This window comes from Xyrauchen texanus, chromosome 9 (assembly GCF_025860055.1).
Source record: "Xyrauchen texanus isolate HMW12.3.18 chromosome 9, RBS_HiC_50CHRs, whole genome shotgun sequence".
Classification (NCBI taxonomy): domain Eukaryota; kingdom Metazoa; phylum Chordata; class Actinopteri; order Cypriniformes; family Catostomidae; genus Xyrauchen; species Xyrauchen texanus.
The window spans coordinates 33092368-33116023 of NC_068284.1; the positions used below are offsets into that span (position 1 = coordinate 33092368).

At 37.5% G+C, this 23656-nt stretch overlaps 1 protein-coding gene across 1 annotated transcript; it reads right to left on the minus strand.

Moving 5' to 3' along the window:
• Positions 1 to 1307: 1307 nt before the first annotated feature.
• Positions 1308 to 19536, minus strand: mmp14b (matrix metallopeptidase 14b (membrane-inserted)). The gene is made up of 11 exons (XM_052133918.1): positions 19373 to 19536; positions 19006 to 19115; positions 10855 to 11003; positions 10150 to 10272; positions 8102 to 8409; positions 6455 to 6616; positions 5905 to 6071; positions 5672 to 5810; positions 5406 to 5556; positions 5177 to 5292; positions 1308 to 4446 (listed from the first exon to the last, which is right to left on the minus strand). The coding sequence occupies exons 2-11, from the start codon at positions 19096 to 19098 to the stop codon at positions 3980 to 3982; spliced, it is 1875 nt and encodes a 624-aa protein (XP_051989878.1). The 5' UTR covers positions 19099 to 19115; positions 19373 to 19536; the 3' UTR covers positions 1308 to 3979.
• Positions 19537 to 23656: the final 4120 nt, after the last annotated feature.

The window sequence follows — 23656 nt, forward strand, 5'->3', positions numbered from 1 at the left end:
TTGTGTTACATGGAAGAAAGTTATACAGGTTTGGAACAACATAAGGGTGAGTAAATTATGGCCATTTTTATATTTGGGTGAACTATCCCTTTAAGCCACTTTGAAGGTCTGTCCAGATTCCTGGATATCTTGTTAGCTCACACTTAACATATATTTTGACAGATGCCTGATCAGAAAAAAGCCGTTTTATTTTGTTAATCTGAAAAGAACAGTGTTTTTGGAGAGCATCCAGTGCCAATGCAATCTAGGACCTTTCATTTATATTACATTAACAGCATGCACCTAAATAAGCCATTTGCCTTTCTCTGTCCTACAGTGTGCTGCTATTGAAGCAGTTTGGATACCAGATGTTGTTAATGGAATTCTCCTTCATCATTGTCCTCCATATGTCCATCCCCCCTGCTTCCCCAAAGCCTTGTGACTCACCCTTGAGAGCCAAAACATTAACTATTAAGCAAAGACTATTATTCCAAACTGCAAAAAGATCATCTTTGTCTCGTTTTACCTCATTGCCAAATTGTTCTTTCCTATTTTTTAACATACATATATTTAATGCCCCCCATATGAGCAAATGAAACATGAAAACAAGAATATTAACGAGACAGTTTTTTGCACTTTTTGCAATACATGCCTTATACCAAATCTATCTTAATTTGAGTGAATACCAAATACAATTGAGAATAACTGTGCCTCAAATCAGTATCTGGAAGTGTAATTATTCTCAAGGACACACACGCATTATAACTGAGATATGTTTCCTTGCGAACTTTGCCAAAGGGTTTGCAGAAATATAATCATTCCTGGTTTCACTTAATCCTTGGGCCTAGCCTGCATTTTCCATCCCACTTGCCAAGTGTTTTCGAGTCCCAGCAAGATGGAAGAGAAAGCATGGACCAATAGCACAAGAGAGAAATGCATGTCTATGCAAAAGAAATAAGCATATGAAGAGGCTGTCTTGCAGGAACTTTGTCTTATTGTGTGGTCATTATTTGTGGCATTGGATGAGATTCCCTAATGTGAGTTCTGGTTCTTAAAGGGGACTTTTGGAGGCAAAGAGTAGTTTGGAAAATATGGCAAAGAAAAGTTAGAAGTCTTGGAATAGGATGCAGGTTAAGGGGAACAGCTGGAGAATAGGATAGAGAGAACTGCAATTTCCTTTTAAATCAGTGTTGTACAGGTGTGTGAATGTAAAAAAGGTAAAAACAAAGACAAACATGTCAAACAACAGTTTTAAAAATAATTGTAGAAAGTAACAAGCAAAATAAAATAAAAATCTGACGGCAAAGAAAACTTAGAAAATCTTTTATTTCTTAAACATAAAGGTTTGAAAGACAAGCACTATGTTTTAGATAATAATCATCATCATTCAAATATTATTATTATTATTGTTTTTTCACTAAGTTTATATTCCACTTTTTAAAAAATCACCACCAGTTTTGAATAATTGTAAACACGAGCATTGAAACTTTATTTTAAATTTATTTCAGTTCAAAAATACAAAACCCACCCATTCACTTCCCCCAAAATTAAGGCCACTTCATAAGACATACATTATTGCCTGTCCAGCAGGACATTTTTAATGACAATTGTTAATAATAATAAAAAAAAACACATTCTTGACATGGAGAACAATAACAATACTAATAGTCAATGATAATGACATCATCATTATCAATAATAGTAATTATTTAAAATACAGTACAATATAAAGCCATACTACTGGAGGACATGGACAGACAGCACAGCTTTGCAGGCTTCTAAAGGCACTGTTAGTGAGTTAAGTATCAATTATCTTTGGAATGGCAGTTCTTTGGCTGCGGGTTTGCATGCGTTGGGAGGGGCACAGAGACTACAGCCCTGTGCTGTTTAAGTGTTTAAAGAGATAGTTCAAGATTTGTAACAACAACAGGGTGAGTAAATTATGACATCATTTTTGGGTTAACTATCCATTTTGAACCTTGTGCATCTGAGAGTCCTTACAAAAGGTACTGTGGTGGTATCTGATAATAACATGGTATTCAAAAATTACCATATTCATGTTCCATGGTAACATGAATATGGCAATCAAAGAATAAAATGGTATTGCAATGGTACATGTCCAGTGCCATCAGGGTTTCCATTTCTTTTGACCAGTGAAGCATGTAAAAAAAAAACGAGAGAGAAGTTTTGAGGGAAATTGCACTTCCTAAGAGCACTTTCTAGCCAATAGAATATTGCGGGGCATAAACAGAAAAAAAATACACTCATAGTCATCCTTAGACCCAGCACCCACATGCGTGAACATTATGTTTTGGCTTTGCTATAGGCTATGCATAATTTCATTTCATTTCAAATCAACTGATCTCAGTTCAGGAGACTCTAGGCTGTCAGTAAATTGTATCAATGGTTTGATGCATTGAGTGAAAACAACTTGGTGCCGATCACAGCTAAGTTTTTCTTTGGAAGGAATGGCAGCAAAACTACATATGGTAAGAGACCTCCTTAAGTTTTTACATTAAAACCTGTTTGTGTCAGAGTAGTCTCAACTTTCATCGGATATGCCATTTAAAAAAATGTATCGATTTATTGTGAAACAGCACGCTGTTAAACACAATGACCACGTACGTAGACTATAGGCTCATTTTCCTTAAAACATCCTATATTCACTGTGAATTATCACATTGAGAATCAATTGATGCATCCAAAAGCTGCAAAATGTTGCTTTCAAAGGATGTATATGAAGTGAAAATAAGGTGCATTTAAAACTGTTCTGAGGCCAGAGCAGATAGACAGCACACCGGAGGTCATTCCCTAATTAGGGAGCATCCTATAGCTTTCCTATGCAGCCAAGTGCATTCATACCGAACATCCGGTGAAAAGTTCAGTTTCAGGCTGCAGATTATGTTTGAAACACTCAACATGTTTGGCAGACATGGGACAGTGAATAACCAACACTCCTGGAAACAAAGAATTTGATAAAAAAATAAAATAAAAAAAAATGTTTTACCTTCTATAGCTTGGCATTATTTAAAATGCACAATTTAGTCCCACTGGCCACATATGTGAGCATACATGTTTAGGAAATCTCTCTGGTTTCTTATGGGCTACTAGTTACAAATCAAAAAGGGGAATGGAAAATGCACACAGCAGATACTCTCAGGTGGCTAGATATTTTCAGGTTTTCCTTGATGGTAGGAACTGTGTACCACGATACCACATTCAAATATCCATGGAAAAACCCAAGTTCTTTTTGGTACTTTATTGTTAGTAAGGTTGTGTCAACCTGAGATAGGTAAAAAGTCTACTGTTAATCTGTCAAAGTACTGATTTGACAGAGGGTAAGAATTCACAATGAGTCAGACATACAATAACGACCACAACTATAAAATTACATAAAAAAAACATTATAAAACGGCTAAACAAACAGCGATGAGCTGGCGTCATGGGCTACACCAGAAGGGAAAGAAGACATTGAGAGAAGAGGGGAGAGATACCATATGCCTTTTTTCAGCGTGCAGGAAGAGCTCGGCACAGGTGTGAAAGCAAAATGTTTAAAGTGATAGTTCCCTCCAAAATTTGAAATCTGTCTCCAAACCTTTTTGACGTACTTTTTTTTTTGTGAAACACAAAGGATGTAAGACAGAAAAATAGCCTCAGTCGCCATTCACTTTCATTGAATTTTCTTCCATACAATGAAAGTGACCATGTTAGAACATTTTGTCTAACATCTTTTGTGTTCCACATGGAAATAAAAAATTCACAAGGTTTTGAAATGGCATAAAGGTGAGTAAATGATGACAGAATTGTCATTTGTGGGTGAACTAAACCTTTAAGACCACTTATTATGAAATATAAAAAAGAGTGGCATCATTTCTAAAGTAAACAATAAAGGGTCCCTTTTTGACTTCTGTTTCTCATTTTTGTTTGCTTTTGTAAGTCCCCTTATTCCATACTATTCATTTTCTCCTCTCCTCCACTTCTTTCCTCTTTTCTCCCCTCTTTAAACCTTGTCCAATAGGGAGCGTTGGCAGTAGAGTAAGCGTCTCGGTGTTCCGTACCTACGGAAGAAGAGCAGCGCTCCGAGTGTGAAGATCACGCATACCAGCAGCATGAGTGGCACAACGACAGCTGCCACCCCTCCACCGCTGCTGGGTGCATCTTCAACCTCAATTATGATCACCTCTGTCTTCTCCTTTGTGCCTTCATCCCCAGTCTTGTCTTCCTCGCGGCCACGTTCACGCTCGCGTTCGCGCTCACGTTCGCGCTCACGTTCGCGCTCACGTTCACGCTCACGTTCACGCTCACGTTCACGGTCACTTCCTCCACCACCACCACCACCAGTTTTGGGCTCTTCATCAGGACAACCCATCCAATCTTTAAGTGCAGACTTGGGGTATCCAGGCTCCACTCTTAATAACTGGTTATTAAATTTCCAGTACTTATTGGCTTTGTAGAAGTAGGTGTAACCTGTGAATTTTAGATAGGAAAGATATAACTTGTTAGGGCTTGTATTGGATAGGACAGTGAGACAGGAAAGTAACGGGTAAGAGAGCGGGGCAATTGGATCAGGAAATGGCACAGGCAACAGCTCCAATGCATTGCGAGGATGCAGGCTACTATGGAGCAGAACAGTCTGGTTCCAAAAGTTAAAAAATCCCATTCACTTTCTCCATAGGGAAACTGATTTTTAATGATAACTCACAAACATTTAAAGACAGACCTCTCGCACCAAGGTTATTCAATGTATGTGGTACAGTAAATGCTTCTGCTGAAGTCATCAGTCCGTGTTATTTCAACTTACTAAAAAAATCAATACTTTCTCAATTTTATGATAGTATCTGTTCATGTGGAGAAACAATAAATAAAGTATTGAGAAAAATTTACATTTAATTGCAGAATTCTTGCTGAATAAACTACCTGTGGACAACTCATTGAATAATGTCTTTTAAGATCCTTTCGGTTCTCTACAGTCAGTTATTGATCAAAAACAACAAAAAATAAATGTTTAATTCTAATCATGCAAAAGCACAAATGTGATAAAGCCATTTGTGTCCCGTCTCTTGTTTTCAACAATTCAATGTAAATACGTGTAAATACTAACAATTATGCAATTAAACAATAAGCATAACAAATGCATAGTCTGGAGGTTGGTAAAAAAATAAATATAAGTAAATAATTACAGAGACAAAATACTTACTTTGATCTCGACTCATGAAGGCAGCCTTTATGTTGTCTGGAACACCTTGCCATTTACTCATAGATTTGGGGTAGTCTGGATCCACTGACTGCGTGTCTTCATTGTAACGATAATATCTGATTGACGATAAGCAACATACAGGTAAGTGTTTCATATACATGTACACTTCCTTTGTGCTTAGTTGAGTCATGCCTCATACTGTTATTTTTGGGATATTAAAACTACTGACTTGCTTCCCCTAAAGAAGTACGTGTTGCCAGTTGGGGTGTATAAGAGGGCTGCATCCAGTCTGTCCTTGGGGAGACCATTGCCCATCTCTCTTAGGGTCTTTGGATAACCTGACTCCAAGTTTGACTCCTCAAACACCCAATGCCTGTCCTCTATAAACCAAAGATAAAACTTAATGCTGTTGGTAACTGGAGCAAGAAGCAGGCCTATTAAAGGTGATGGACAAGTTTTTGCCAATGAAATCAGAGGACAGAAGAGGACCACTACCTTTGAAGAAAACAAATTTTCCATCTTCTCTTTCAAAAGCAGCATTAATAGTTGTTGGCAGACCTCTCCAGAAATGTCCAATTGGCATGGGGTAATTTTCCATAACTCTATTATTACGGACACGCCAGAACCACTTATCCTAAAACACAGAGACAGGGATGTTGATGAATACACATACAATACATGTACATATGTACTCCAACTCAATATGTACACAAATATTCCATTAGTACCTTAAAAACAAACATTTCCCCTCTGAAAATGGCAATGGTGTCAAAATGGCCCTCACAGATATCAGGGCCAAAGCTAGGTCCTCCTGGCCTCTGTGGTGTGGGGTATGGGGTGTGGTGGGGGGTCTGAGGGGTGACAGGCGGTCGTGGATCAACTCCGGTGTACGGCCCTGCAGAGCACAAAGATATGAGAATGTTTAATGTTACTAGCAAATATAAGTGAGAGGTATTGGTTATGGTTATTTTATATACTGCTTGCAAATATTTGTACTAGCTCTTTACTACATTTCTAGCAATTATGTAACTTTTCATTGTAGCACTTTTCATGATATGTAGGATGAATCACCTTTTGTTGTAGCATTCAAGTCAAGTAGATAAAGCATCTGCTAAATGAATATATGTAAATGAAATGCCTATAGCCTAATGAGACAATGGATCTGTTTCATAAAAGCATCGTAAACCTAGTAGTATATAGTAGAAACCATTGGTGCAATTGGCCTCTACGATCAACTAAGCTTTAGGGATAGGGTAACCTTCACATTGTTTTTCTTACCATAAAGCTGTTGAATGCCTCTACGGTCATCTTCAGGAAGCTGAAAGTTATCAGTGTCCATCCACTGGTAAAAGGGAGCCATGATGGCAGAGGGGTCATTGGAATGTTCCAAACCCAGGGCGTGGCCAAGTTCATGCACAGCCACCAGGAACACGTCATTACCTGCATGAAAGTAAACGATAACCATATTAGGTTAAGTAAGGATAGATTTTTACTAACCTTTGGATGCTGCTTGTGTATTGCACATTCAAATTAGAACTGAGAGCTATCGTTAACCCTCTAAACCCCAAGTATTTTATTAATAAAAGTGTTTCAGTGGCTGCAATTTCTCCAGAATTGACGATTTTGTTCTTTTGAACAACATGGGATGGAAATGTGGCTTTATTCGCACATTGTTTTTTTGCATATATTAAATTCACAACTTGGGTGGAAACAACTAATAAACACCTTGAGTGTTCAACATCACATACAAACAAGATAGATATATGCAATATTAACTCTAAAACTGCTCCAGTGAGAAGTCATTAAGACTTGTTTACCCTCTCTGGCATTTTGCGGTGAAGTAACGCAGATCGCATAAGCATTTGGGTAAAGGCATCTCAATGCTGTTATTGCAGGATAAACTACTATTTCTTCCTATTATGACTCATCATGACGAGCATATATGTCCATTGAGCTATTCAAAAGAGTTTGACACAGATTTGCGCTGTAATGAGTGACACTCAAGTGAGATTTAAGAGTGAGCATGCACACATACGGTTTCTATCAACTGTTTCAGATAGACCACTGTTTAGAATCAGACCGATATATCGGTTTTACTGATTAATCAGTGCCGATAATTGCTTTTTGGAATTATCGGATATCGGCAAAAATACGTAATATTAATTAATATTTAATATTTTTTATCATAATTTTTTTATTCCTCAACAATAAACCTCTGGTGAAATGTATATTATATCTTAATTTGTTAAATTATAATGGAGCCAAGTAACAGATTTATTCATTTTGGACTCTTGTTGCCTCTCTGCCTGTGTCCATCATAGTCGAAGGAAAGAAATTTTTGATCATTCTATAAATCTTTTTATTTTTTTTTACTATTGACCAATAAAGCAGTTATTGGTCTTTTCCACCTGGCCTTTTCCAGTCATTGTAACATCAGCTATGCTCGGATATTCTTTATTGCTTATTTTATACGTTACATCCTTTTGTAGTTCATTTCCTTCTCTTACTGTGCTGTGATTCAGCAATATAGAAAACTACAGAAAATACATTTGCAAAAGTCTCAAAGAGGGGCAAAAGTTGAGTAGAGACTACAAAACAACTTTTTGAATATGAGCATTTATGTCACAGCAGGGAAATTCAGAGAATAAATAAAGCTTTTCATACAAAGATGTTCCAAACAATCTTATGAAAAGGTAAGGCGGAGTCAGGGCCTGGGGCCAAACCCAGTGCACTAAAAGCATATGTATGAGCATGCCTTTTGCTTTCTTACACAAAATCCAAAGCAGGCCATTATAAGTTTATCTATACACTTTTATGCATGCCTTAACAAGAAACACCAACCATACTGAAATACTTGTCGAACAAGTTAGAACCCTAGGGTGTCCAGAGTATTCCCTAACTTCTACTGGTCTTTCCACTCCTTACCCAACAGGTCACGGTTGCCAATTGTCCAAGGCTCTGCTGCATCAAAGTGTGTGTCCCCTCCTATGCCATTGCCAGGGAAGTAGGCATGGGCCAAGAAGCCTCCTTCGCCATCAAATGGACTGGCATCACCATGGAAACCATCAGCGAAGAAGAGCATGATGTCTGCAAAGTTCTCGACCTTATCTCTGATGTCACTGTAAGGGATCTCTCGGAATCGCAGAGGTGTAACTCTTTCCCACACTTTGAAGGCTTTTCGGATCGCCTCAAATGTCTCGTATTCCCCAACCTTTGGCGTGTAGTTCTGTATACTGAGAATGGAGAAAGAGATGATAAGAAATGGTGAATTGGAGAGGCAATCAGAAAAGTATGCCAAAGGAAAAAGAGGAATATAGGCAGGAGAGAGGGAGAAAAAAGTGATTTACATTACAGACAAGTCACAGGAATTTTGGCCCAGGTTTTAGTGGAGCAGAATCTTATAGCAGGGCTGAAGATGGCTTTTCCATAAGTGTGGTGTGTATTTAATGAAGCATACCCACAGCCATATCTAAATGTTTATGCAAACCTCAATTAATCGGCAATGAGATGGTTTGGATACAGTTTAAAATGAACTTTTCTTTTATTGATCGAAAGGGAATTGAGTATAAGCGATAGTTTGCCCAAAAATGTATATTGACTATCTTGGCCCTATCTTAGGAGCGCTAGCGCTAAATGCAGCACTATACTATAAGTCGTAAGCGCAAAGTAAATGGGCATGGCCATTAAGTTTGGTATTTTTAAAAAAGCATGCACAAAGTCTAGGTACAAGTGGTTTTGGTGAAATTGGTGAAATTCTCAAGCACCACTTGACAAGGTCCTATTATATAGTCCATTCCTGTCAAGCACCAGTGATATAAACAAAGACAGCACATTCATAAGTATTTCGTAGTGTAAATGGAATGTAGGCAATTAATTTAAAGAATAGAAATATGGACTTATGCTCTTTTGTGCATTAACTGCATCCCTGTTGAATGTCAGACATATTTCTATGTCAGTGACATGCTTCTTTTATGCGCATGGACATTTTTATTCTTGTCAGGATTTGTATTTATGCCCGTGAAATTATAGAGAATGTAAGAGTTATTAATCATTTTCATCTCCTGACACACATATCATAGCTAGTATTAACAGTGGTTTTATAGGAACGCACTTCACTTCTACTGGTCAATTTTGATTTTGAAAAATGTATTTATTTATTGAAACATGAAAACCAAAAATATTTCAAAATTCAAATCACATTTCAAATGAAATGAAAATACAATCAAAATAACAAAGTGGTCCAAAAAATGTATACCAAATCCAAATATTTAACCCTCCCACTTCTTCCACCTTAAAAATCACTCTCAACAACAGGTGGAAAAATACCAGTACAAATTATCATAATTACCACTATAATATAAACATAATAATAATAATTGAAAAATAAACCATGACCTAAAGATAGTTGAAGACAAATCTAATAAATATTTGTTGAATAAAATGGCTACAACAGTGATTGTCATGGACATAATTTGATGTTCCACTATATTTTCAAAGACCGCTGGTGGAATCTCCAAATTGCAATTGCAGGAACTAAGTTTAGACTTTCTGTTGCAAACAGACGCGTTTTTGAAATGTCTTAACTCAATGACCAATTTTTCAGGAAAATAGCAAACAGAGCTTTGTGCCACTTCATTAATATACAATAAACCCACAGTTACCATGCATACACCCACGCCCACTTGCACTTTGCGTTTGGCACAAATTGCACTTTAGTGCTCTCACGTTAATCGGATAAGAAGTTGTGCACGGTTGTAGCGCTGCGCTTTGCATACAAAAATAGAGCCCTCTGTCTTTCATGTATCTTGCAGTATGTTAGTCACAGTCACCATTTACATTAATTGCATGAAAGTGAATGGCAACTGTCATTCTTCCTAACATTTCCTTTTGTGTTCCACAGAAGAAATTCATGCAGGTTTGGAACAACATGAGGGTGAGTAAATTATGCAGAATTTTTTATTTGTGTGTCTTACCAATATGTGACGTCATTTTTATCCCACTTCAGTCCCTGGATCGCGTAGCGCTTCTTTCTCAGGTTGCTCTTCAGTTCTGCTCCAAACTTGTCAGGGACACCACAGCGGGGCCTCTTCATTGCCCTGGCAATAACCATCCAATACATTAGGTCATCCACCGCACAACAGATTTAATTTCATTGAGTTTGGACAAGATGGCCTTTAATTTCTGTCCTCATATATTCTACATATTCCATGCACCATTGCACACCAGTGGAGGATTGCTGACACAATGCACAAAGTTTTCCATTCTCTCCTTCCATGCCTAACAACCACAAAACTGATGTTCCAAAATAATTCCACAGAGATCTTTTTAATCTCCTGAAATGGCCACAGGTGCTCAAAAATGCACAGCTCCCATGAAGGGAGAAAGTTATCACCTGAGGATGTCTGCCTTCTGTCTTGTCTTGTATGCCTTTTTTAAATTATATTTATATATTGTTTGTGATGTATTGTATGGTGAATCCAGAGACAATTTTCCACAACATGGATAATGAAGTTAACCAAACAAGGATGTATTCAAATGCCTTTCAAAGACATGCAACGGTCAGCTTTCAAAGAAACGCAACCCTGGGCATGACAACACTGGTTAATAATAATAAAATGTTTTCTAAAAATGATCACTTAAAACCTCAACCTTTATATATATGCAAACAGTTGACTTACGTTAGAGTAGCTGGATCCATGTTGCCAGTGATTTTCAGGCCATAAAATGTCTGCATGGCAGCAATGGCAGAGGAGACAGAGTGAGGTGAGCGGGCAGTATGTGTCCTGAGATCACCAGGTGGCAAGTAACCATACTGCTGTAGCCATGCCTAAAACGAGAGAGAATGATATGCTACTAAACAGTAACAAAAATGTTTATTTAACAAATGTATTTTACAATTGTTATAGATGTTGAAATTTTTTCTTTGGGTTTTCCTTTTTTGAGTTTGGTTGAACATAAGAGCATATTATGATGTCGTTCATGATCTGTTATGTGACTGCAATCAGAAAATAAGTGGTTTAAAATAAGCACTTTGGTTGTAGTCATTAAAGTCAACTGCAATAATTTAACTTTCACTAGCACACAAATACATTGGGTACAACATATATTTGGTGCATGAAAGTTGAGTACGGATTCGGACTCTAGGTCGGACTCGGACTTCAGTATGGTCTTAAGTCCAACTATATCCTTAAATCAATAGTTGTGCCCCTGATACATTGACACATTGTTTTATTAGTTTTGAAGTTTAAAATAAGCTTAAAACATTGATGTTATGGTTTTGTGTTGAGCTTACAGTTTAGATTAACTTTCTTGTCTCGACTCAACTGTTACAGACACGGTCTTGAGTTTAACTTGGCCCTATTTGGACATGACTTGAACTTGATTAGTTATAAACAAAGGCCCATTTTCAAGAAACCACTTCAAGAGATATTCAGTATTCAATACAAGTTAAGCTCAATTGACGGCATTTGTTGCATAATTTTGATTACCACAAAAATTGATTTAGACTCATCGTCCCTCCTTTAAAAACAAAAAGCAAAATGTTTACAGAAAAGGTAAGTAAGCCATTATATCACACTAAAATCATGTTAACACATTAGTTGTTTATGTTTTGTGGCTATACTTTTAAAATAGTTAGTATTTTAACGTTTACAGATTGGCCCCAGTGTAAGTGCCTCACTGGAACACATATTTTTGCTTCTTCTTCTTTTTTTTTTTTTAACAAAAGGAGGGTCAAAATTATTAGTATTGAACCTGGAAAATTCTTTTAAGCAAACACTTAAACTCAAAAAAGGATTTTGCGACTAGTTCAATTATTTAATAAACTAAAGCTACACAATTCTAGAACATTTAGTTTAATATAGTATATTTAGTACTTGATTTCATTGTGTTCTATCCATTCAAAATTTTTTGAGTTGGAACTACATGCATGCTTTTTGTGTTACCATTATGGTGATGAGTGGAGCTTGAGCTAACGATAAGGTCAGGTAGATGTTGCACATGAAATTTACATTTACATTTATGCATTTATCAGACGCTTTTGTCCAAAGCGACTTACAGTGCACTTATTACAGGGACAATCCCCCCGGAGCAACCTGGAGTTAAGTGTCTTACTCAAGGACACAATGGTGGTGGCTGTGGGGATCGAACCAGCAACCTTCTGATTACCAGTTATGTGGTTTAGACCACTACACCACCACCACTCTAAAGGGGGTCACACACCGAAATCCGTCTGGCCACAAAATACAAAATACATTTTTGTAATCTAACAAAATTAGATGATTGTTTACAAAACTAATCTATAAATAATGGCATTAATTAATTATTATATTATTTATATATTTTATCCCCTTTTCTCCCAATTTAGAATGCCCAATTCCCACTAATTATTAGGTCCTCTTGGTGGCACATTTACTCACCTCAATCCGGGTGGCGGAGGACAAGTCTCAGTTGCCTCCACTTCTGAGACCGTCAATCCACGCATCTTATCACATAGCTCATCATGCATGACACGTGGATACTCTGCATGTGGAGGCTCATGCTACTTTCCGCGATGCACGCACAGCTTACCACGCACCCCATTGAGAGTGAGAACTACTAATCACGACCACTGCATGTGAATCTACCCTCCCTAGCAACCGGGCCAATTTGGTTGCTTAGGAGATTTGGCTGGAGTCACTCAGCACATCCTGGATTTAAACTCACGACTGCAGGTGTGGTAGTCAGAGTCAATACTCGCTGAGCTATCCAGGCCCCGAACATTAATTAATTATTAATTAAATCCTGATTTTTAAGGTAAACTCACATATACTGCATAATTTAGCTTGGCAGTTACTATTGACTATTTAACTGGCAAGTTTCTTGAAATGATTTACAAAAACACAAGGGACTGGGCAAGGTTCCTTTCCACAATTCATGAAACAAAAACAATTAGAAGTGCTATAACACAGGGCATTATTATTCACCCACAATATACTACACAAAGAAACCTTTAAGTCATGTGTGGGTCTATGCTGATTCTAAAATGTATGACCTTGTTTTCCATGAAGGCAAAATAATGAAGCTACATTCTCTCTTTATAGAACAGGTTGTCAGATCTCTCTCAGGTACTGCACACAAACATGTCTAGTTAAAGAATCATGATGTTATTGACTGCTAGATAAGATGATGAAAAGTCATATGTTATCTGTCTGTGACTCCCTCCAGAGGACAGTCAATGTCTCCAGTTAAACCACAATATCAGTCAGTAATTTCCCAAAGAATTTCTGTTTAATTCCATTCAAACCTCAGAGACTGAGTTCTTATCCAGTAATCACTCCTTCCCTACCTCCTCCACCCACGCTCTAACAGCTCAGCAGTAACGAAGGGCAACAATGCCAATAGGCCCTGGGGCCCTAGTACAGCCTCGTTGAGCTGTTGCTCTTATTGAGTAAAACATGTGGATCACATGCGCTTCTGCTGTCTTTTGTCTCCTTTTTTTTTCCCCCATGTGAGTAAAGTGTTAACAGCAGAGGCTCCTTGGTGTGATCAGCATGTTTTCTGTCTATTATGGTCGTCTTTGCCTGAATGTGTTTTCATGTGTATTTTTTGGAAGCAGATGTGATTAAGTCCACAATCAGGTGCTTCAGGGCATGGATTCCAATTGAATGCACTTTTTCAGACGGACTTCCTGTTTCTCTCATACTCTATTCCTTCCTTCTGCAGTCTATATTTCTCTCTGCCTCTTCCACTCATTGTCTTCTCTCATCTGTGGGATTTCATATTTCTTTGTTAAAGGGAAGTTCAAAAAATGTATTCTGTCATTATTTACTCACTCTTCTGTCATTCCAAACCTGTATGACTTTCTTCCGCAGAACAGAAAAGATGTTTTGAAGAAACTCTTGTCCATTAATTAAATGGGCACTGAAGCTTTTAAGCTTTAAAAAGGCACCATTAATACGTCTTGTGTGCTATATTCCAAATCTTCATGTGATAGATTTGAGTGTGAAACAGACTGAAATTTCAGTCATTATTCACTGATATTTTTCCCCTCCGTTGAGTTGCCACCAGGTCATTAAATCATAGTGTTGAACTCGAGAACCAGATCACTTTGATTCATGAACAAATCATTTAGATTGGTTTTGTGAACCAGATCACATGATTTATTCATGTTTTCATGAACTCGTGAATACACGAGGAGAAACAGGGCAAATAACAAGATTTTATTGTTTGTATGGACCACTTTTATCATACTTTCTACTTTTTTACTATATGTTTTTTAGGGCTTCGAATCGATTACATTTTTTTAACTAATTATTTGCATAGTTTTCTGTGATTTATCGCGATTAATTATGCTACATTAAAAAAATATATATATTTTTTTTTTATGTAGCATAATTAATTCATATATTTATACTTTGTCTCAAAACTTGAAATATTTATTATAATTCTTTTAAATATTGAAATTTGTATACAAACATTTATATGTTAAATGTTCAATTAGACAAATTTTTACAGGTATAAATCTTTGATCCATGTATATACTAGAATGAGTGGACATGGTGTAATTAATAGTTTGGCAAAATCTTCTGCCGTTTTACATTGGACTTTAATAATTGGATCAAGTGTGCAGATACAATTCAAGCTTAATTGTTAAGATAAACGCAAGTGTACATTGCCAGTGCATTAGACACTACAAAATCTCAAAACTATTATTTCCTCTGGCTGCCGTTCATTCACTATCATGCACACGGTGGATCAATCTCATGCAGTTTCGCTTTTGACACAAACTGATTCAGATGACAGTGAGAATTGAGGGCGGAAAAAATGGATACTGCATTAACTGTGTTATTTTTTTTTACGCATTAAACAGTCTATTAAAAACAATCTTCAATAATCCACCTTTTGCGTTCCATGGAAAAAAAGAAAGTAATTAGAGTTTGGGACGACATGAAAGTGGGTAGATTATGACAGAATATTTATTTTTGGGTAAACTATTTCTTTTAATCCCCGACAATCCTTCCCCATTCATTTCCATCATTAGGCGTTGCTTTGTGCAGTTTTTTCTAGCTGAGTCCTCCACACCACAAACAAAGATTCATTGTTGGTTCACATATATCCATATGAGGGAAAGAAGGCTGGTTATAGGATATGAGATGGTGGGGGATGGCTAAGAGCGTGATAGATAGTTGCATAATGAAGAGTGTTTTGGCAAACAAAAGGTATTTGCCAGATGAAACAGGGAAAAAAATAATGTGTGATGTCCTTGTGTTATGCAACGTTTCTTGTGTTTCTTAAAAACAAGTTGTAAAATCTATCTAAACCCATTTGAGCAGAGTCCAACTCTCTTTGCCAGTACTTCCTGTGCTCCTTATAGACCATCAGTTTTTTCCACAAAAAAAGGCCCCCGTAAACTTTCATAGTAAAGTTAACTCATTCTTCCCCAAAGTGCTACAAACCATCAGGACACATCAGATTCACGTGTATGACTGATTGTACAATACTTTACTACTCTGGTATGCCACATTGGTGGTGCCAGCTTCACAAGATGGTCAGTTTATGATTAAGTAATTATACTAAGAATCAAGACCAAGTTTCTAGGAATGGGAAATGCTTACATTTTCATAGTCTCAGAATCCAGCTGCCCACAGTCATTCCATGGTCTGATGTAGAGTATATTGCACACAAAAAGGCAAAGAACTTGTACAAATAACAAACTCCAATCAGATTGCCCAACTGCAATGCAGCTTCCAAGAGTTGGGGCTCACAGGTTTTTATCACTTCTCTGGGAAACAAAATTGTGTACCAGGTTGATATATATGAGTGCTTGTGAACAAGAGATATTCAAAGTTTTGTGTGATGCATTAAAACTCCCATTTATTTTGGGCCAATGGAATAACACAAAGTCTGGGTGAATGCACGGTGAATCTAAATCCATCTTAGCATCATAAAATAATACAGTTCAGCCACTAAGTTATGCTAATGAACCTTAACAACTGGCTAAATATATCAACACTGCATAAACATTAGGACTGTCATCCTCCAAAAAAAAAAAAAAAAAAAGTCTAATGTGATAACAGCTTATAATAAAATTCCAGCTTGGAATTTTATAGTGATTCTTTAAGGACGAATCCCCCCCCCCATGAAAACTAGTGGTTGGAATCTTGGACTGAACCTACACCAGTAAATAATCAACTTTCCAGTGTGCAAGGATTCACCAGCTGAGAGCGGTCAAATGGTTCAAATTTTTGCACCTGGCATACTTGGCTGTAATAAGGGATAGGAAAAAATGTATTCAACTGGAAAATGGTGTGACATGCTATACTCCATCTAAAACTATTTTAAACAACATTTTGCCAATTTGTTTATAGTTATTATGCATGCACTTTTTTAAACTCATATTACTTGAGAGGCTACGTGGAATATTTCAACTTAATAATTCAATTGTTATACCTCAGGACCACATAAAATGAGCTAGTGAAGGCAAAAAGGAGATTAAAATTGTGGAAAACCTAAAAGAAATGGTGACAAGTTAGAGGACCTAAGATATACACATCCCTTATAAATTCATGTACTTTTTTTCCCAAAAATATTTATTCAAATTTTTGGGTGAACTAACCTTTTAAGCGCTACCGGAAATGGTCAATTTGCCATCCACTTATGCCAATCATTTTATTATTCCCCTTTTTCTGAAATTACATCACTTCACAGCCCACAATAACTTCTATTCTTTATCCGGACTTGCATAATTTACACCCCCACCACATTTCCTGTCTAAACAGATCTCTTTAGTGTCTCTTTTCTGAAGTGTCTCTTTTTGTTTCTTTTCCCCATTAACATCTTGGTTCTTTCCCCACTTTGCCACTACATCACTACCTCTTACGGTTGGCAATATCTCACATCTGTTCAAAATAGCAGTGTGGTCAAGAATGTACAGAAAATCCCCTGCCTTTTTTCTCTGGTTCTGTTCAATCCAGGATGTGACTATAGACACCAGTGGCCAAATACACTATCCAATGAAGTACTATGATGCCAGACATATCCCTAGGAGTACTGCATAAACTCATCAGGTGACTTATCCATGACAGTCATTAACGAGAATAGTACCAAAAATAACGTATGTCATTGTCTGTGTGGGAGTATACATATAGTTTACTTTTTCTCTGGTTTTCACAACAAACGGAGGAGGTATAAATACCAATAGCATTTAAAATCACAAGTGTTTATGGGTCTGTAGCATAAAGATATACTTGAGGAAACAGGAGAACTTCCTACAGGATTGTGATGACTTCCTGTGAGCCCAAGTTGACCAAAAAGTGAGGAAGAAAAGTGCTCATATGGAGTTAAACCATCTAAGCCCTCCTCTCATTTCTGACCAAAACTAAAGACAGATGTCAAGCAATATATCCCTTAGCCTTTAGTAGCAAAAAAAAAGCCCTTGCCCCCTAAACTCATCCTCAGCATATCCAATAAACCCTCTGGCCACAACATTTCTTCCTGTTTTCCTGTGGTGATTGGTCATCCTTTTTTATTTTTATTTTTGCTTCCTAAGCATTTCAAACACTGTGGTCTCTTACATGACCTTAATTCAGAATCGCGCACTGCTGCCCTAGTTTCTAAGTGTTACTTTGATTGCTGAGCAGAGAGATCACAGATTCTCAATGCTAAACCCTGGGGCAAAACATCTGCCACTGATTTATACTGACTGCCAGCTAATGAAGTCTTATTTATATATATATATATATATATATATATATATATATATATATATATATATATATTAAGTTTAAATAGTGTATATATATATATATATATATATATATATATATATATATATATATATATATATATACACTCTACTGGTCAAAAGTTTTGAAATACTTGACTGAAATTTTTCTCATGATCTTAAAATATTTTGATCTGAAGACATATGCTTATATTTTTTTAAATGAGTTTTGTAGACAAAATATAATTGTGCCACCATATTCATTTATTTCATTATAAAACAAACATTTTATTAAAAAAAAACACGTTTTTGAAATTGATGACCTGGACCAAATAATAAAGAATAGCAACCAATAAGTGCCCAACATGGGAACTCCTTCAATACTGTTTAAAAAGCATCCCAGGGTGATTCCTCAAGAAGTTGGTTGAAAAAATGTCAAGAGTACATTCTGCAAATTCTAGGCAAAGGGTGACTATGTTGAAGATGCTAAAATATAACACATTTTTTATTTATTTTAGATTTTGTTTAGATTTTGTTTATATATATATATATATATATATATATATATATATATATATAAATTCTTGAGGAATTTTGGATTGAAATATAATGCAGACATGTTTTTGACAGATTTCGTGATAATCACCCCATTAACCTAAAAGGAAGGACCCTTAATAATTAGTCTTATCTTGTCAAGTATGTTACACATGAGTGGCGCTTTCATATCATAATCTGGATCTGTGTTGACCAGTCAAGCATTTCACTGAATTTCTAGAGTGTTGTGGCATTAGTGTTTTTTGTATTGTCCCGAAGGTTTTACCTTGAGGTATGTGATTGTTTATAAAGTGTTTTTTGTCTTTTATATCTTTTGGTATAATGTCATGCCATTCTTATGGATGTTAGCAAGTCAAGATTTATATGTAGTTAGAATTCGAAATTATATAAATCAAGCTCTTTACATTAGGCTACATATATAAATATATTTGGTGCACAAAGTCATTTTACTGATAGAATGTATCTGTATCTTTCACACAAGATACAACATCTGCCTCCACAAAATACCGATTTGAATGTGTTATCAGTAACAAATTATCTCAAGTCTAAAGCAGAAAGCAAAGATACTCACCTCGGGTTTCGTGTCTTGTTTAGAGGTCGATCTGTGCACACACAGAAAGCCCAAGAATATGAGCGACAGCTCCGTAAACCCGCTCCAAATCATTCTTCAGTGGAAGTGACCTTAGTTGGAAATACGTCTTAATGAAGTTATCTTTACAAGGGTCAAAACATAACCACGCTTTCAGAAAGAAAAAAAAACGAAAAGAAGACAAGAAAAAAAGAAAAGAAAAGCGCCTTCTACTTTTGTGGTACAAAATCCACGGAAACTGGACAAAACTGAAGTTGATCAAACTGTAAACAAATTCTGAATCGATTACTGATGCAACACATTGATTGATACTCTATAGGCCAAAAATCATACTATTTTATTCGCTAACCTCAGAAAATGTTGCATTGAGAGAACGGTGTCCGGATAAACAACTATCATTGGGAAATATATCTTGTGACCTATTTCGCTTTCATTGCTCTAGTTGGTTCAAATTTCAGTCCTCGTTCTCATCTGCACAGCAACCCCCTTTCTTTTGGGCTGTAGACGTGGTCGCTCGATAGGTGTTGCCAAAAAACTGATCCTAAAAACCCAAAGCCCTCCCTACTCAACATTAGCCCATCCCGCTCGCTTCAACTACTCGAATTGAATGGGTTTGCCGACGACCTTTTTCTGCTTTGCTTGGCTCGACCTTGTGGACAGAGAAAGTACTTCATCTGTTAGCCACAACTTTTTTCTTTTTCTTTCTTCAAACTTTTGTTTAGCTTTTTCAAATGTAATTAATGGTTTTGCTTGACATTCATTTGGTGTTTACAATCTGTCTGTACCTTTTAGTTTCCACCTAAATAGTTAGCCTACTACAATTACTGTCATTACACAGTGTTACACCTTATCATGTTTTATCTACAGTAATATACATGCAACACTGTTGCCAGCTAGTTACTGTAAAAACCTGATAACAGTAAGCTACTGCAATTTTTGTGTACAGTAATTTACTGACTACTGTAATTCATAGCTGATGTATATTACTGTAATAATATTAGTTGAAAATTAACTAGCTGTATATATCCCTGACATTATAATTTTTAATATTTTATTGTTATTATTATATACAATGTATTCATAATATAGAAAACACATTCGTTTTTTACTTATTTTTATTTTATTGGAGCATGACAAGAACAGGGGAACTGGATCATGACATACAATAATTCTATAAAGTAAAACATTAAAGGGATAGTTCCAGTGGTGGACAGTAACGAAGTAAATGTAATTCATTACTGTACTTAAGTAGCTTTTTTGTGTATCTGTACTTTACTGAAGTATTTAAATTTGGGGAGACTTTTACTTTAACTCCACTACATTTCAAAGTCAAATATCTTACTTTTTACTCTACTACATTTTCAAAATCAGTCGTTCCTTTTTATTTATGAGTGGATAAAAACGTAACTGGTCAAACAAGCCACCAATCACAGTACAGCCGCGCTTTGTTTTGAACTTGCTTTGGCGGCATCTACTAAGCCGAACCAGGGTGCGTTTCCCAAAAGCATCGTTAGCCAACTATGGTCGAAAGTTCCGTCGTTATCATCATAGTTCAACGAGTCGGTGTTTCCCGAAACCATCGTTCCAACGAACATTCGCAAACAGCATCGCAGAGTTGTGTGGTTGGAACGACAGCTCTCGACCTGTGGTTGGAAGCAGAGTTTCTTGTTATTATAACATGTGGGCTTAAAAAATTATTATCTTGAGCCAAATAAGCAAGATGACATTCAGTACAATCAGTATCTTTTATTTAGAAGACATACAAATGTCCTTTATGTCTTTTAGTTTGTCAATAGATTTAAAGCACCGTTTTTGAAGAGTGCGCATGTGTGAACGTGCTCTAGTGCGTAAGAATGAGCCTATGATTGAATCTGGAAATAAAGCAAATAACTGAGAAAAATATGAGATAGTCCTCAGATGACATGTCCGTAATTTATAGCAAAACCATCCATCCATCCATCCATCTTCAACCGATTATCCGAAGTCGGGTCGCGGGGGCAGCTGCTCCAGCAGGGGGCCCCAAACTTCCCTATCCCGAGCCACATTAACCAGCTCTGACTGGGCGACCCCGAGGCGTTCCCAGGCCAGTGTGGAGATGTAATCTCTCCACCTAGTCCTGGGTCTTCCCCGAGGCCTCCTCCCAGCTGGACGTGCCTGAAACACCTCCCTAGGGAGGTGGCCAGGGGCATCCTTACCAGATGCCCAAACCACCTCAACTGACTCCTTTCAACGCAAAGGAGCAGCGGCTCTACTCCGAGCTCCTCACGGATGACTGAGCTCCTCACCCTATCTCTAAGGGAGAAGCCCGCCACCCTTCTGAGGAAGCCCATTTCGGCCGCTTGTACTCGCGACCTAGTTCTTTCGGTCATGACCCAACCTTCATGACCATAGGTGAGGGTAGGAACAAAAATTGACCGGTAGATCGAGAGCTTTGCCTTTCGGCTCAGCTCTCTTTTCGTGACAACGGTGCGATAGAGCGAGTGCAATACCGCCCCTGCTGCCCCGACTCTCCGGCCAACCTCCCGCTCCATTGTCCCCTCACTCGTGAACAAGACCCCGAGGTACTTGAACTCCTTCACTTGGGGCAAAACTTCATTCCCTACCTGGAGTACGCACTCCATCGGTTTCCTGCTGAGAACCATGGCCTCTTATAGCAAAACATCTAGCATTAATTCGATCGCAAACAGATTCATTAAAAGTAGTTTTTACTCCACCACATGTGTGACATCATTAACCAACGTGGTTGAACAACCAATTTGCGACAATACGGTTTCGGGAAACAGTCGTGACTAGCAAGTTGATTTCTTCAACAGTGCATCGTACTACGGTAGTGGAGCAGCAAGTTACGTCGTTGTACGGGAAACGCACCCCAGAGCCGTTAAATATGAGAGTTGCGAACATAGATGGTTGCGGCAGTGATCTCGCCGCCGCGCGGTCACGTGATTCGTGTAGCTCTCAATAGTTCCAAACAAATTGCGTTGCCAATGATTTTAAGCGGGGCAGAGAGCAGCAGCTATTATTGCAGCAATTATCGGTAAATATTGATGCATAATGTACATTGCTTATTATGTTGACACTAAAATGACTCATATAATAGCATTGTTTTTCTGGGGAGTAGCAGAAACACTGCATTAATACGTTTTTGTGTTTAATTTTGGAGGGAAATTGGCTGCTCCCATAACATAGAATATATATATATATATATATATATATATATATATATATATATATATATATATATATATTTGAATATGTGTGCATAAGTTCATGTAATGTGTCAGTATATATCATACTATATATAGGTGATATTACTATGTTATATGAGCAGCTCAATTACAGCAAAGTACATATTTCAAGCCTTTATTTGATATAATTTTGATGATTATGGCTTACAGCTTATGAAAACCCCAAATTCAGAATCTCAGAAAATTAGAATATTGTGAAAAGGTTCAGTATTGTAGGCTCAAAGTGTCACACTCTAATCAGCTAAACACCTGCAAAGGATTCCTGAGCCTTTAAATGGTCTCTCAGTCTGGTTCAGTTGAATTCACAATCATGGGGAAGACTGCTGACCTGACAGTTGTGCAGAAAACCATCATTGACACCCTCCACAAGGAGGGAAAGCCTCAAAAGGTAATTGCAAAAGAAGTTGGATGTTCTCAAAGTGCTGTATCAAAGCACATTAATAGAAAGTTAAGTGGAAGGGAAAAGTGTGGAAGAAAAAGGTGCACAAGCAGCAGGGATGACCGTAGCCTGGAGAGGATTGTCAGGAAAAGGCCATTCAAATGTGTGGGGAGCTTCACAAGGAGTGGACTGAGGCTGGAGATACTGCATCAAGAGCCACCACACACAGACGGGTCCTGGACATGGGCTTCAAATGTCAAACGTCTTACCTGGGCTAAAGAAAAAAAGAACTGGTCTGTTGCTCAGTGGTCCAAAGTCCTCTTTTCTGATGAGAGCAAATCTTGCATCTCATTTGGAAACCAAGGTCCCAGAGTCTGGAGGAAGAATGGAGAGGCACACAATCCAAGATGCTTGAAGTCCAGTGTGAAGTTTCCACAGTCTGTGTTGGTTTGGGGAGCCATGTCATCGGCTGGTGTTGGTCCACTGTGCTTTATTAAGTCCAGAGTCAACACAGCCGTCTACCGGGACATTTTAGAGCACTTCATGCTTCCTTCAGCAGACAAGCTTTATGGAGATGCTGACTTCATTTTCCAGCAGGACTTGGCACCTGCCCACATTGCCAAAAGTACCAAAACCTGGTTCAATGACCATGGTATTACTGTGCTTGATTGGCCAGCAAACTTGCCTGACCTGAACCCCATAGAGAATCTATGGGGCATTGCCAAGAGAAAGATGAGAGACATGAGACCAAACAATGCAGAAGAGCTGAAGGCCGCTATTGAAGCATCTTGGTCTTCCATAACACCTCAGCAGTGCCACAGGCTGATAGCATCCATGCCACGCCGCATTGAGGCAGTAATTAATGCAAAAGGGGCCCAAACCAAGTACTGAGTACATATGCATGATTATACTTTTCAGAGGGCCGACATTTCTGTATTTAAAATCCTTTTTTTTATTGATTTCATGTAATATTCTAATTTTCTGAGATTCTGAATTTGGGGTTTTCATA